The following is a 12,700-nucleotide window of genomic DNA, read 5'->3' as shown; positions in this document are numbered from 1 at the left end:
CCTGTGCACACATTTGACCAGCAATAAATGGCTTTTGTAAACATTGTTTTATCTGTACAGTTTGTGTCCTCAGAAAATATGACAGTATCAAAAATAAAAGTATTCAACTGACAAAAATAAATTACATACTGGAGGTAACAGAACATAAAACACATTATTGTGGCTGATCACTCCAGTTAAATACGAACATTTTCAAATTTCTATACAGTTTACTGACAGACTTGTATTCTATTTACAAGACCTTGTCGAACTGTTTGAATCTTCTTTATAACCCCCCCCCAAAACTAGATCTCTGTAAACAGAAGAAACGTATTCAGGATGAGGATTAACATTGCTCGTTGCCAGCGAGTACCTCTTCCTTTTTTAACTAAACATTTAAAAAGCAACATATTTTTAAAGGTCCAGTCATCTTGAAAGTGTACAATGTGTCCCTAAAGATATGAACCATGGTATGAGGTAACGATCTGGCTGAGTAAACCGGAGTTCTCATGAAAAACCACAAGCACACCGCTGACTTTAACTGCTGTTCCCTCTCCTTAGGACACAGAAAACTTGACTGGAGGATTGGCTGTCACATAGGAGCTGCTGACCAGCACCACAGCCTCAATGTGCCAACTCTGTCAGCAGCCTCGATGCTTATCAGGAGCACAGAATAAGTGTTGCTCCGCAGGTTGTGGAGGCCTGTAGCCCCTCTGTCACTGTAACCAGCTGTCCAGCAGATTATCACTCAGCGTTTGTCTCGTCTTTTGTCCATTTCCTTTCGAATCCGGACCTCTAGAGCAGCCCTCATGGCTGAATCTAGGATGTTCTTCTCTGCAACACGTTCAACCACGCTCTCTGGTTTGTCCTCCTTTGGCAACAAGAGAGACAATTAGCAAAAAAAAAAAAAAATGACAGGCAGAATAATCAGAAGAGGGAATGTGCATTCACCTTGTGCACAAGGAAGGACGTAATGGTCCCAGAGTCGGCCTGGTAGTCAAGCCAGAAGAGTTCATTTCCCTGGGTCTCTGTCTCTGTACTTGACCCACTCTCATTCCACTCTTCAGTCTCAGCACAAGCCCCTGGCTCAGAACCATCTACAAAATAAGCACAAATTATTTTTTTACCCTGCCAATTTGATTTACATCTACAGCAAAGTAAAAAAAGAAAAAAAAGGCATCTTACGTCTTCTTCGAGGATGGTACACTTGGATGTCAGGTCGACGGGGTCGCCTAGGGGTTGTGGTGTGCCTCCGCCGCTGAAGCTCTTTGGCTTGCTTCACTTCTTTATCATAGTCATCTCTTAAAGTGACACAAACATGATCATGATTTTAAATATAAATCTTTAGATTTTTCAGAGAGATACAATGCATCACAGGCACTGTCTAATCTCGCTAATGAACCAACAGGAATTAAGGTCATCTCCTTGTTCAACAAAACAAAACAATCCTTCTCCCTACAAACATAAACGCAGGTCTAAGCATGACCTTCATGTTAGTGAATCCAACCGTAAAGTGATGCTGGGACGAAACTGAGCAACATAAGCCAATGATTTTGTTATGTTGTAGTATTGTTATCCATAGGATTTCACTAAAAAGTGTGGCAAAACTCAATAGAGGGAAGGAAACTGTAGAAAAGTACAAGCAGCTGGGAAATGACAATTAGTGATAAATACAAACTGTCAAAGCTACAAGTGTCAAGAACCATTAACTTAGACCGACAGGCCTGTGCGACTTTTCCCTTAAGTTTGTTGAAGTGAAGACGTATCCTTATTTACTAAGGTACCTACCCTACTGATTAACCTTCCTTAACCACCTGATCCACATCATTTTATTAGTTGAGGCTGCAGCTACAGCAGGAGATCGTGTCTGAGCTTCGCGGACAACCTACTATTCTAGCCATGTTACAACAGCTAGCATTAGCTCAGGGTAGCCGAGGAAATCACCTAGCGATCTGATTCCTCCGGATATGGTGCAGGAAACCGTGGCTCATATCCAAACGGCCCCCTGGTTTGTATTTCAGCTCATGCACTTCATCGTCTCTTAAAATGTCCATTTCAACAGAAGCTGCTCTACTAAGGTAAGACTATTTCTGCGACAATAACTACAATGGTCACACAAGACTCAGCAAGAGTAGCCTACTGTGCACTGACAAAAAGCTACATAGCTAGCTACTGGTAAGTCGTTGTCCAGTTGTAACACTCCCGGAGTTTACACATGAACATCATTTGAAAAAAAACAAACCTTTTTTCTGATGGAAATGTCACAATGACGAAATGTATGTTTTTAATTAATGCTTTTTTTATCCGGTACTGACACTTGATACATTAACAATTTGTTTGTGTTCGATTACTCTATAGCTTGTTTTTAAACTCCGTGTTAGTTTTTTTTCGGCCAGCGGCCAAGCGCGACGCACAACCACCGGGAGTTTCGACGCGTTCCGCGTTTGATCCATTCATCGATTCCAAATAAAGTTGCCTCCTCTCATTTATTTACGCTGAGCCCGTAATCTAACCGCGGCGATGACTTCTCTGAAGCGAGAACGAGAGGTCGAGGTGGACGATGATGACAACGAGGACGGAGGTAAGTTTACATACGTCTCTCTTACGTTTGGTTAGCTGCTAGCTTGCATGAATGCTAGCAGCCCGATAGTAGTCCTAAGTATTTACAACTTGCACGTTAGCCTAGCAATACAAAACTCATTTGGGTTTTTAAAAGTTAATCGTTGTGCTATGCAGTTTAAAATATTACAGCAGGCTACCTTGGGCTGCAAATAAGGAATCTTCTGTCAATTTAAATGTCCTGTGTCAAGCTAGCATACGTGCAGGTGATATAGTAGTGTTGTTTTAATTTTCCTCTTTATTTTGCAGTGGTAGCCAAAATAGGACGAGGTCGTGTTGTAGAGGACCGGAGAAGCCGTCACTGTCCATATCTTGACACTATAAACAGGCAAGAAATTGACAGATAAGCACAGTCAGTTCTATGCTACATGCTAACGAACGCTGTCCTCCATAGCCCTGCCGCTCAATTCAAGTGTCATCTGCTTATCTACCAGGAGTGTGCTGGACTTTGACTTTGAGAAGCTCTGCTCCATCTCCCTTTCCCACATTAATGTCTATGCCTGCCTGATATGTGGAAAGTACTTCCAAGGTAGGTGTCTCAAGTTATTTCACCACTTCCCTGGACCGGAGACGGCTTGTTTTGCCCGAGTGTTTACGTGTGTGTGTGTGTGTGTGTGTGTGTGTGTGTGTGTGTGTGTGTCCTTGTGTAGGTAGAGGTCTGAAGTCCCACGCATACACCCACAGTGTCCAGTTCACCCACCATGTGTTCCTCAATCTGCACACACTCAAGTTCTACTGTCTCCCGGATAACTATGAGATTATTGACTCATCTCTGGAGGACATCACGGTGAGTAAATCAGGTTTATGCTGATGAAATGTTGACATTAAGATGTAAAGAAATGTTCAGCAACATTAAGGTTAAAGAAGCCTAAACTGAGAGATTCAAGAGCTATTGACTGCTTTTAAATCTTTTTTTTGGGGGGGGGGTATCATATCTTAAGTATAATTGTAATAATTATATCTCAGTCCAAATGTGGAAATTTAAATTATATGAATAAGATATGTTTTCAGAGTGTGACTAACGTTTTTTTTTTTTTTTCAAAGCAGGGTCATACTGATTATTTTACTCATTTTTCTGCAGTATGTGCTGAAGCCAACTTTCACTAAGCAGCACATCGCTGGGTTGGACAAGCATGGTAAACTGTACAGAGCCTATGATAGGACTACCTATCTGCCAGGCATTGTAGGACTCAACAACATCAAAGCCAATGACTACGCCAATGTGGTGCTACAGGTATGAATAACTGGGGATCTTATCTGTATCTCATTTTAAATGATACACGTAAATTAGCTGTCCTGTCTCCATATTTCAGTGTGTTTTGTTTTGTTTTTTGGAAAGGCATTTTCCAACGTTCCACCACTGCGAAACTACTTCCTGGAAGAAGAAAACTACAAGGGAATTCGCAGGCCACCAGGAGACATTATGTTCCTCTTGGTGCAGAGGTTTGGTGAGCTGATGCGCAAACTATGGAATCCACGGAACTTCAAGGCCCACGTGTCTCCCCATGAGATGTTACAGGCTGTTGTGCTGTGCAGCAAGAAAAACTTCCAAATCACCAAGCAAGGTACAGTCAGTTTACTTGGAAAACAAAGTGTTGGTACTCATTAAAGTTTTGAGAGTGGGGGTGGGATTCATTCTGATTGCCCTCTGTTCTGTAGGAGATGCTGTGGACTTCATGACATGGTTCTTAAATGCTCTGCACAGTGCTCTTGGAGGCAATAAGAAAAAGCCAAGTGAGTTGGAGGAGAATAAAAGGGAATGTGACTTCTACTTGTGGAGTTATAGTATAAGTACGTAAAGAGATTCACATGGGTGTTTTTAGACAATATCATGGACCCTGTGTGGAATGAGGAGGGAAAGATGATCTTTTGGGACTGGTTCTTTCAGGCTGAATGTAATCCTGATACGTCAAGCTTTGCTGACAGTATTTAGTATGGAAATAAGAATGACTGGTCTTCTGTCCTCCCACCATGCCAGCAATCATCACCAAAGCCTTTCAAGGCTCCATGCGGATCTTCTCAAAGAAACTGCCACACCCAGATTTGGTGAGTTTTTAACTTGAGACATGAGATGTTACTTGCTTATAAATCCTATAAATTTATTTGATGCAGCTGCTTTGAATACAGTGTTTGAGTATTTTCTGTTTTATATTATTTCTTTGTAAAACAAGTAGGAAAGCAACACTTGAAGTACAGATTTCAAATAATGCTGATTAGTCTTATGGGGGCTGTCTCTTCTTTCATGGGGGACGCTACATGTGAAAAACACAATTGAGGTGAAACTGCTGGAGGAGGTTGTGTTACAGAGTTACAAATTTGAGGGTTTAAAAAAATAACATGTGGTATGAGTATTTTAATGAAGCGTGAACATCAGTAACTGTCTCTCTCCGTCAATGAATGCTTGTGAAAGTACGACTGTTAGTTCTTCAATAATCTACAAGGTGATAAAAACGTTTCCAGACACCAGAGGAGAAGGAGGCCTTGCTCCTGACAGAGGAGTACCAGGAGCAGCTGTCAGAGTCCACATTCTTGTTCCTGACCCTTGACCTCCCAACTGCTCCACTGTACAAGGATGAAAAGGAGCAACTTATTATCCCACAAGTCCCTCTCTTCAACATCCTTGCCAAGTTCAACGGCAGCACGGAGAAGGTGGCGGGACACGATATTCCATATTCAGTTTTTGTACATTAAAAAAGTGTAAACATTGAATCTCATATTTACCAGATTATTTTATCATAAACAGCTACTGTAACCAAGGAGACTTGAGCGAAACTGGGCCGCTATAAAAATCTACTGATCTATTCAGAAACATTACCAATATCCGCTGATACATAAGACGTACCGTTATCAAACATCCATACCAGATAATGATTCTTCCGTAGTTTCAACATAGATAACTTAAGTGCAAATAAAGTATTCAATGATGCAAACTTTACTTAAGTTTTGACAAAGATTTTCTGGCACAGTTTTTTTTGTTTTGTTTTTTTTCCTTGCAGCACTCATTTTACTTTTCAAACTCTGTCCTGTTTACATCCAGGAATACAAAACCTACAAAGAGAACTTTCTGAAAAGGTTCCAGTTGACCAAACTGCCTCCGTACCTCATCTTTTGCATCAAAAGATTCACCAAGAATAACTTCTTTGTGGAGAAGAATCCCACAATTGTCAACTTCCCCATCACGTAAGTGCTCATGTTCTGTAAGAACTCACAATCGGACATGTTAGTGATCCTCCGACTGCTTTTATTTACCCCAAAAGGAACGTAGACCTCCGCGAGTACCTGACAGAAGAGGCCCAAGCCACAGAGAAGAACACAACCTATGACCTTGTCGCCAATGTGGTGCATGATGGGAAACCAACCGAGGGAGCGTACAGAATTCATGTCCTGCATCATGTAAGATACGCAGCGTGACATTTCTACTAATGTGCCACATTTAAAATGACATTTCGAGCGTCTGCCTCATTTGGTAATCTGATTGGATGAGGTCACTGGTCTCTTCCCAGGGAACTGGGAAGTGGTATGAGATGCAGGACTTGCAGGTGACAGACATTCTCCCCCAGATGATCACGCTGTCAGAGGCCTACATCCAGGCAAGTGTGTGTTTGTGTGTGTATTGGTAAATCTAACAGTCTTATCTTTGTACTGTTTTGTAAAACATGAAATTATATAAATTCATCTTTGATCAGATGATATTTTCAGCACTCACGGGAGTGTTTCATACTGTGTTTGGAAGTTGCCACAGAATTAAACATTCTTGCTATGAAGTATGAGCTCGTCCTTTTAGAGATAAAAGAATAAAGACAACAGGAAATTTGAAAATTTGTCCTTTTTTATATATTTCACATTTATTGTAAAGTTGCTTAATCCAAAAAAAAAAAGAAAAAAAGTGGTGTTTCATGGTGCTTTTATATGGTTTCTAACTAATTTATCAGAAGAGTGATTCCTGGATGAAAATGGTCAGGTAATCAGATTACCACTCAAAAGTAAAAAAAAAAAAAAAACACTTACTTTAGAATTCTAAATCAGCTGACTGTTTATACCAGAATGCATTTCTTAATCACGAATATGGTTTTTGAACACAACTAGCAATCCTTGAACTGTAGAGACATCATTGTTCTCACACTGATAACAATTGTCTTCATTTCCTCGTAGATCTGGAAGAGACAGGAGTGCGACGACCACGACACAGACAACCACACAGCCGCGTAATGAGGAATTTCTCCACGTCAATGTCACCATTGTGGTAATAAAATGGGTATTCAAGCGGTTGAAAACAACAAATTTTAAAAGTGACAGTGGCAAGATGGCATCAGTTTTTTTTGTTTTTAAAGCCTCATGTTTTTTGTTTTTTTTCACGGTCTATTTGCTATGTGGAAGTTTCTTAATAAACAAGTCCCAGGACGTGCTGCGGAATGTCGTATGTCAAGTTTCAGGTTAAACAGCGAAGAAAATCCTGGACGTCCTTTTTTTAGTTTTTGAAAAATAAAACGAGGTTCAGGCTCGGTCATGGAAGTTCGCTTCAGCAACATCTGTATATTACAGTTATAAAAGCATCATTACATTACAATTTAATGTGCATAAATCTATAAATACATCAACAGCAGAAACTGAGTTCTCTGACTGAATGCCAGCAACAGTCTTGTGACCTTTTTCATGCAAATTGCGATGGCACATGAATACGTTTGTTGATTGACTGCAAGCACACAAGAACGGACGGCACCTCTAGGAAGCTGATGAGAGCATACGTTTGTCTCATTAAGCAGCGACGAGCGCGAGTTGTGCGAACATACAGTGTATGTGGAGCTCCATCAAGTTGGGCTGCTTCACTGATTCTTCTTCCACACGTATCTCTCGCAGTAGGCCACATTCTGAAATCAGGGACAAAAATGGTATCAGTTAGCAATGGCAGGTCTCAAAACATTTGCTGTTACCTTCAAGATCTATAATGCTGTATAAGGGCAACGGAAGAATCCTCATAATTTCAAATGATGTCCCTTTCAGGGTCAGTGTAGTCAGACAAAATGTTAAAATCCAAACATTCAGAGGGTGCTTTGAAGTTGCCTTAGAACACTTGATGAATGAATATTGTCTAACAAGCAGCCCTTCATTTGCTGACGTGTGTCAGCTCAGATGAAATGTCCTCTTAAAAATATCTTGAAGGTGGAAGATTAAATTCCAGGTGATGTGACTGATTTGTTCTTCCCCTTCCGGACCTGAGTTATAAATTAAACTTACGCTACACTTCTGAGCAGTGTGGATGTCCTTGCACCAGAAGCCAGGGCCCCAGGTGCATGGGTTCTTTCCCAGCAGCTCCACTTTCTTTGAGACACACAGATCAGCTCTCTGAAGGAAACATGCAAATAAGAGAAAAGAGTGATGAAACTTGACAACAAGATTGTTTGTTCAAAGAAAGCTTATCATCAGTACTGGTGCACCGTCACACCCCAAGTGTGTATTCCTGTTGCTACTGCGTTCATGATTCGCGTTGGATAGAGTAAGACTCGTTACACTGCTGTACATGTCAATGAATGTTTACTCGTGTGTGCTTTGAAATCGTAGAGGTGGTGGTACTAGCATGTACAGCTCCAAGTTGTCTGGTGGATCAGTTACATGTGATGTTTGTTTCCTTACCTCACACACATCTGTGGGGTCCAGCTGGTTCCCCAAAACCTGCTGCAGTTGAGGGCCATAGATCCTGGTGAAAGCCTCACACTGAAAAGAGAGTTAGTTACTACTCCTCGCACATTCTCTTACACGATTCCAAACTTGGAATTAATAATGCAAACGTGATATAATAATTAAACAAACTATAGACAACATAAACCGATGCATTAATGGAGGTTTGTGCAGCAGGGTATTTAGGAGCTGAGGGTCGGACCTTAGGGATGGCATTGGGGTGATGAACGCACACGGACTGTAGGAAGGAGGAAGTCTGAGGCTGGGTGGAGTTGAGCCCAAGGTGAACTCGGCTAAGTACAGCCAGCGTTCGGCACGACTCGCAGTCGGAGGCGGGGAGCATCTCTGGGAAATCAGCAGCGTTGAAATTGAAGGGTGTGGGTCGCCTTTTAATGACATAAGTGAACGTATGTATGAACACAACTGACCTGGAAGTGGCGGGTCCTTGAACAAACAGAGGTGCAGCAGGGTGCATATTGTGTGAGGAGCAGCTGATGATAGGAGGAACTCCACTATCTGGACGCCATATTTGTTGACAAAATCATTACATTGGTCCTTGTAGCTCTTTGGCATGAGATAACAGACTTCACCCATGAGCTTCTTCAGAGCATCCTGCAGGGAACAAGTACATGATGTGACCCCTAGTGATGATGAGTACCCACAGCAGTACAAGTCAATTAGAAGAGGAATCACCTCGGTCATATTTTGGGGCAACATCGTCTCCAGTTTCCTGACAATAAACAAGCACAGGGTGCACACTGGGTTGAACTGCTCCTAGAGTGAAGGTACAATGGTGAGAATATTTTTTTGTTACAGTTTCTATTACACGATGATTATCTCATTATTTGTTTTCCTCATACTTACGCGTGTGTTGGCGGAGGTGCTGAGAGCAGATTCACCTTCCCCTCCCACGCGATGCGTCAGTTTGTGTACTTCCTCAACATTGTGGGCAGCACAGAGTCCAAAAGCAGTGCATGTTACATTTGTTTTCTACAAACACAAAAATATAAATGAAAAGTTGAGCTGGGAGATAACCCCCCAAATAAACTGCCCGACCCCAACAGACAGCTTTCCTTGAAGTTAATAATCTTCTGTGTTTTGAAGTCGAGGCTCAACGTACCAGGTGAGCCGGAGTTTGATGCAGGACTTTAGGCAGATACTTCTTCACCTGTGCATCACACATGGACGACTGCTCTTTTGGGAGATGCAGACACAGAGCGTGCAGGGTTTCATACACGGTTTCCTGCAGAAGCACAAAAGTTAAAATGATGGTTCAATTTCTGTGCTGCGGTAAGAGTACAGAGTGCATGTGCAAAAGCTGATTAATAATCATACACCCGATCCAAACACCAAAGCCAGTTTACTGTGAACATGCAAGCAAAAATAACCAGAAGCGCAAACTGGGTGGTGCTGGATGTAACTTCCAGTTTCTTTTATATCTATTTCAGAAACCAACGTGCATGTGACCAGGAGAATAACGTGAAGTGAAACACAAGCAGGGCGGCACGGTGGTGCAGTGGTTAGCACTGTCACATGCAAATGGTGACTCGGCTGATTGATACTCTAAATTAACTGTCGGCGTGGCTGTGAGTGTGAATGGTTGTCTGTCTCTATGTGTTGGCCCTGTGATGGACTGGTGACCCGTCCAGGGTGAACCCCACAATCGCCTGAAGGCTGCTGGGATAGGCTCCGCCCCCCGACCCTTAACAGGATAAGCAGTAGAAAATGGATGGATGGATGGAAACAGAAGCATCCTCACCTTAGTATCTCTGCTGGAGATCATGTTAGCGGACAGCTGTATGATCTGGCTGCACTCCGCACACATGTCAACTGCCTAATCAGGACAAACACAAGGGCTCAGTAATTGTTCTGTGTTGAAATATTCATTTTTGAAACAAGTGCAGATTAGAAATACCCAGAGCTGTTTGAGGCAGTGGGAGGCAAAGTACTATGTATGTTAATACCTGGAGCATCACTACTAACAGTTTTAGAGCTTTTAATGTTTTCTGCAATGAACATAACAATATTCAACAGAGTTGTGTCACATCAGAAAAGACAGCAATTTCAACAATGTATATCACTCAGCCTTATGAATCTGCAACAAAACCTGAGTACTATAAAACTGGAATATCTTATGCAGTGACTGTAAATGGTAAATATGAATGATTCCAGCAGTTGACTCACCATGACATCATACAACACTAAATCTAAAAACCCAGAATAAGCTCATGTTGTGGTGTCAATAAGTAAAAACCTTTAGTGTGGATGCGTTGTAAACAAAAAGCTGCAATGTATTTCTCTAACATTCGGTCATACCGGAGATCTCTGCTTGATGGAGGTCAGAGGGTCTATGATGAACCTGCAGTGCCCTAAACACACCCATATGGAAGAAAGCATTACAAATAAATGAAAATGCAAATGTCAAAAATGTTTAATGTCTCAAAGCGGGTCAGAATTAAACCACATCCCTTAGGGAACTAGCTTGTAGCGGAGTCATATGCTAATATCATAAGCGGATATATCAGAAAACAGAATTATGGCGACTGGTCAGGTGACATTCATACACAAATTCAATTCTCCGTCGCTAAATTAAATCTTCATCATCTTACCGGGACACAGAGACATTGCGAACATCACCAGGATGAAGGCAGAAGCAGACATGATGTAGGCTGGAGCGGATGAAATGAGCAGCAGATGACTTGTGTTAGAACCTCAGCTGTGATTTGACCGGAAATCCAGGTTAACCGTCTCGCCCAATCAAAGCCACAGAATTACTGCGCAGGCGCAACGAAGCGGCGCGGATGTTTTCAACGCCGAGAGCCAGTACATGAAGAACGAGTTCATGAAAAGTATGCAACTGATCATGAAAACCTTTATTCCAAACACACCCGTGGTGTCTTTAATAAATATCCGGGCTTGTAAATGTTGGCTAATCGATAAACTAGACAAAAATATATTATATGCATTAAATTACTCGAAAATAAACAAAATAGACATCTACGTTTGTTTTGCTTTAATTTTGGGATATGTTGGAACAGGCATTGATATTTATTTTTATTGTTATTATATATGATATTATTGGGTTTTTTTTGGTCTGTTTTCTAGTCCTAGCTGCCTTGCTTAAATTGTCCTATGTATCTAAAAAGACATTGAGAGGCGAATTAAAATTGTTTTAAAAATTTGAAATAAAGTCCTCAACTCCTTTTTTGTCAGTTCCCGCAGGCTTCTAGGGTGACCAGCTGATGGCAGCAGAACACAGGAAATAAAGACCGGCGCTCACCTGCCTTCAAAGCGCTGTTAACAACGTTTGGAGACGGACGTCGCAGATGGTGATGTTGTTGACAGCAACACCACCCTTGTGGCTTGATGAAAGATTTTAATTGTCTCTTTGAGTTGTTGTCTAGGTCTTGAGATTTTACTGTTTTCTCTGTTCTTTAGTTTTATGATAAATTGTGTCAAATGTGGCTTTATTTTAACCGCATCTTTCATGTACGCATGCAGGGAAAAAAGCACAGGCTCAGTTTTGGTTGATTCTGGGTTTTGGGATTCTCTATAGTCACAAGTAGAGTTTAAGTAACTGCTATTATTGACAGACGCAGATGTCTTTTCTCCCTGATGTATTCATTTCAGAGCTAAAAATAGTTGACATGTCTTATGAAAGGAAATTCTGTGGCATAGGCGTCACTCTTACTTTATGAGTCAAACTATGTGGAAATGTGTAAAAATCAGCAGAGCAATAACGCACACATTCTACTGGAAAGTGTTTTCTTGTATAAATGTTTTGAAATGCAAAGAAGCCGCCTATAAAACATAACCTTCAGTTTAAAACTGCCACTCAGAGCATCGCCCTGTGGCGGAGTTTGAGGGCCTCAGGCTGGAATGAGTTCCTGTGAGCCTTCTTCTTCTGTGTCTTGCAATTGAGTTAATGACAGGTTACGACAGAATTTCCAGTCACCTACGAAATGGCATGAACCCGAACACATAACACCTTAAACGTAGGACTTGGAACAAAATGTTTTAACTGATGTGTTGTCGCGCTGCAAGAAAACGTTCTCTGCAATTGTTGCTTGAATCAAATCGTCAATTCAAACCTGCTGCATTTGATCTGCTATGAATGCATCTATTGTTTAGGGGTATGTCATTCTCAAACATATTCACCATTATCATATTTCCTTGATTGTTTGTCTTTTGTCAGAGCGCTACACAACACCCAGCACCTTTGGGCGCAGAAACATTTCAGGAGATTTCAGAGATAAAACACAGACAGAGACAACGTCAGTTTATTGTCTGCTAAATCTTCTTTTACCCGCTGAAAGTCAACATCTCTTGTGCCTGCAGTGAAGGATTCAACAATCATTTCTTTGTTTTGGAATTTAATACCAAGTTATTACATTGTGATTATTATCAACTTATCATTTACCAAATT

General features: G+C 41.3%; 3 protein-coding genes across 5 annotated transcripts; 1 reads left to right on the top strand and 2 right to left on the bottom strand.

Moving 5' to 3' along the window:
• On the bottom strand, positions 1 to 2,154 carry c6h2orf68 (chromosome 6 C2orf68 homolog). The gene is made up of 4 exons (XM_086206172.1): positions 1,924 to 2,154; positions 1,165 to 1,280; positions 931 to 1,076; positions 1 to 850 (listed from the first exon to the last, which is right to left on the bottom strand). The coding sequence occupies exons 1-4, from the start codon at positions 2,031 to 2,033 to the stop codon at positions 728 to 730; spliced, it is 495 nt and encodes a 164-aa protein (XP_086062298.1). The 5' UTR covers positions 2,034 to 2,154; the 3' UTR covers positions 1 to 727.
• On the top strand, positions 1,865 to 6,999 carry usp39 (ubiquitin specific peptidase 39). Of its 2 annotated transcripts, none has more exons than XM_086206169.1 (14): positions 1,865 to 1,987; positions 2,361 to 2,560; positions 2,848 to 2,926; positions 3,033 to 3,131; positions 3,253 to 3,385; positions 3,680 to 3,832; positions 3,938 to 4,163; positions 4,258 to 4,332; positions 4,577 to 4,644; positions 5,059 to 5,247; positions 5,636 to 5,778; positions 5,856 to 5,991; positions 6,102 to 6,188; positions 6,751 to 6,999. In XM_086206169.1, the coding sequence occupies exons 2-14, from the start codon at positions 2,500 to 2,502 to the stop codon at positions 6,805 to 6,807; spliced, it is 1,506 nt and encodes a 501-aa protein (XP_086062295.1). In that variant the 5' UTR covers positions 1,865 to 1,987; positions 2,361 to 2,499; the 3' UTR covers positions 6,808 to 6,999. The 2 variants fall into 2 exon arrangements, with proteins under 2 accessions (XP_086062295.1, XP_086062294.1); XM_086206168.1 differs by having other exon boundaries at positions 1,876 to 2,154.
• On the bottom strand, positions 6,148 to 11,021 carry sftpbb (surfactant protein Bb). Of its 2 annotated transcripts, none has more exons than XM_086206171.1 (11): positions 10,884 to 11,021; positions 10,591 to 10,643; positions 10,034 to 10,108; positions 9,395 to 9,517; positions 9,139 to 9,264; positions 8,968 to 9,042; positions 8,703 to 8,886; positions 8,477 to 8,619; positions 8,230 to 8,310; positions 7,834 to 7,941; positions 6,148 to 7,466 (listed from the first exon to the last, which is right to left on the bottom strand). In XM_086206171.1, exons 1-11 carry the CDS (start codon positions 10,933 to 10,935, stop codon positions 7,422 to 7,424), a joined length of 1,065 nt encoding a protein of 354 aa, XP_086062297.1. In that variant the 5' UTR covers positions 10,936 to 11,021; the 3' UTR covers positions 6,148 to 7,421. The 2 variants fall into 2 exon arrangements, with proteins under 2 accessions (XP_086062297.1, XP_086062296.1); XM_086206170.1 differs by having other exon boundaries at positions 6,163 to 7,466; positions 8,968 to 9,048.
• Between the last annotated feature and the right edge of the window lie 1,679 nt (positions 11,022 to 12,700).

Source organism: Aulostomus chinensis, chromosome 6 (genome assembly GCF_037954235.1).
Source record: "Aulostomus chinensis isolate RoL2024-O1b breed Wild chromosome 6, RoL_Achi_v1.0, whole genome shotgun sequence".
Taxonomy (NCBI): domain Eukaryota; kingdom Metazoa; phylum Chordata; class Actinopteri; order Syngnathiformes; family Aulostomidae; genus Aulostomus; species Aulostomus chinensis.
The sequence above is the reverse complement of the archived record's forward strand: the minus strand, read 5'-3'. Positions and strand labels throughout refer to the sequence as shown.

Bases quoted from the DNA above. Each gene is read 5' to 3' on its own strand.
- c6h2orf68 (XM_086206172.1), bottom strand. From the start codon at position 2,033: ATGGACATTTTAAGAGACGATGAAGTGCATGAGCTGAAATACAAACCA. The intron at 1,077-1,164 runs GTAAGATGCCTT...CTTATTTTGTAG, and splicing joins GTACCATCCTCGAAGAAGAC to ATGGTTCTGAGCCAGGGGCT. The intron at 851-930 runs GTGAATGCACAT...TTGTTGCCAAAG, and splicing joins CGTCCTTCCTTGTGCACAAG to GAGGACAAACCAGAGAGCGT.
- usp39 (XM_086206169.1), top strand. From the start codon at position 2,500: ATGACTTCTCTGAAGCGAGAACGAGAGGTCGAGGTGGACGATGATGAC. The intron at 3,386-3,679 runs GTGAGTAAATCA...ATTTTTCTGCAG, and splicing joins CATCTCTGGAGGACATCACG to TATGTGCTGAAGCCAACTTT. The intron at 3,833-3,937 runs GTATGAATAACT...TTTTTTGGAAAG, and splicing joins ACGCCAATGTGGTGCTACAG to GCATTTTCCAACGTTCCACC.
- sftpbb (XM_086206170.1), bottom strand. From the start codon at position 10,935: ATGTCTGCTTCTGCCTTCATCCTGGTGATGTTCGCAATGTCTCTGTGT. The intron at 9,265-9,394 runs GTACGTTGAGCC...TTGTGTTTGTAG, and splicing joins ATCAAACTCCGGCTCACCTG to AAAACAAATGTAACATGCAC. The intron at 8,887-8,967 runs GTGATTCCTCTT...TGTTCCCTGCAG, and splicing joins TGCCCCAAAATATGACCGAG to GATGCTCTGAAGAAGCTCAT.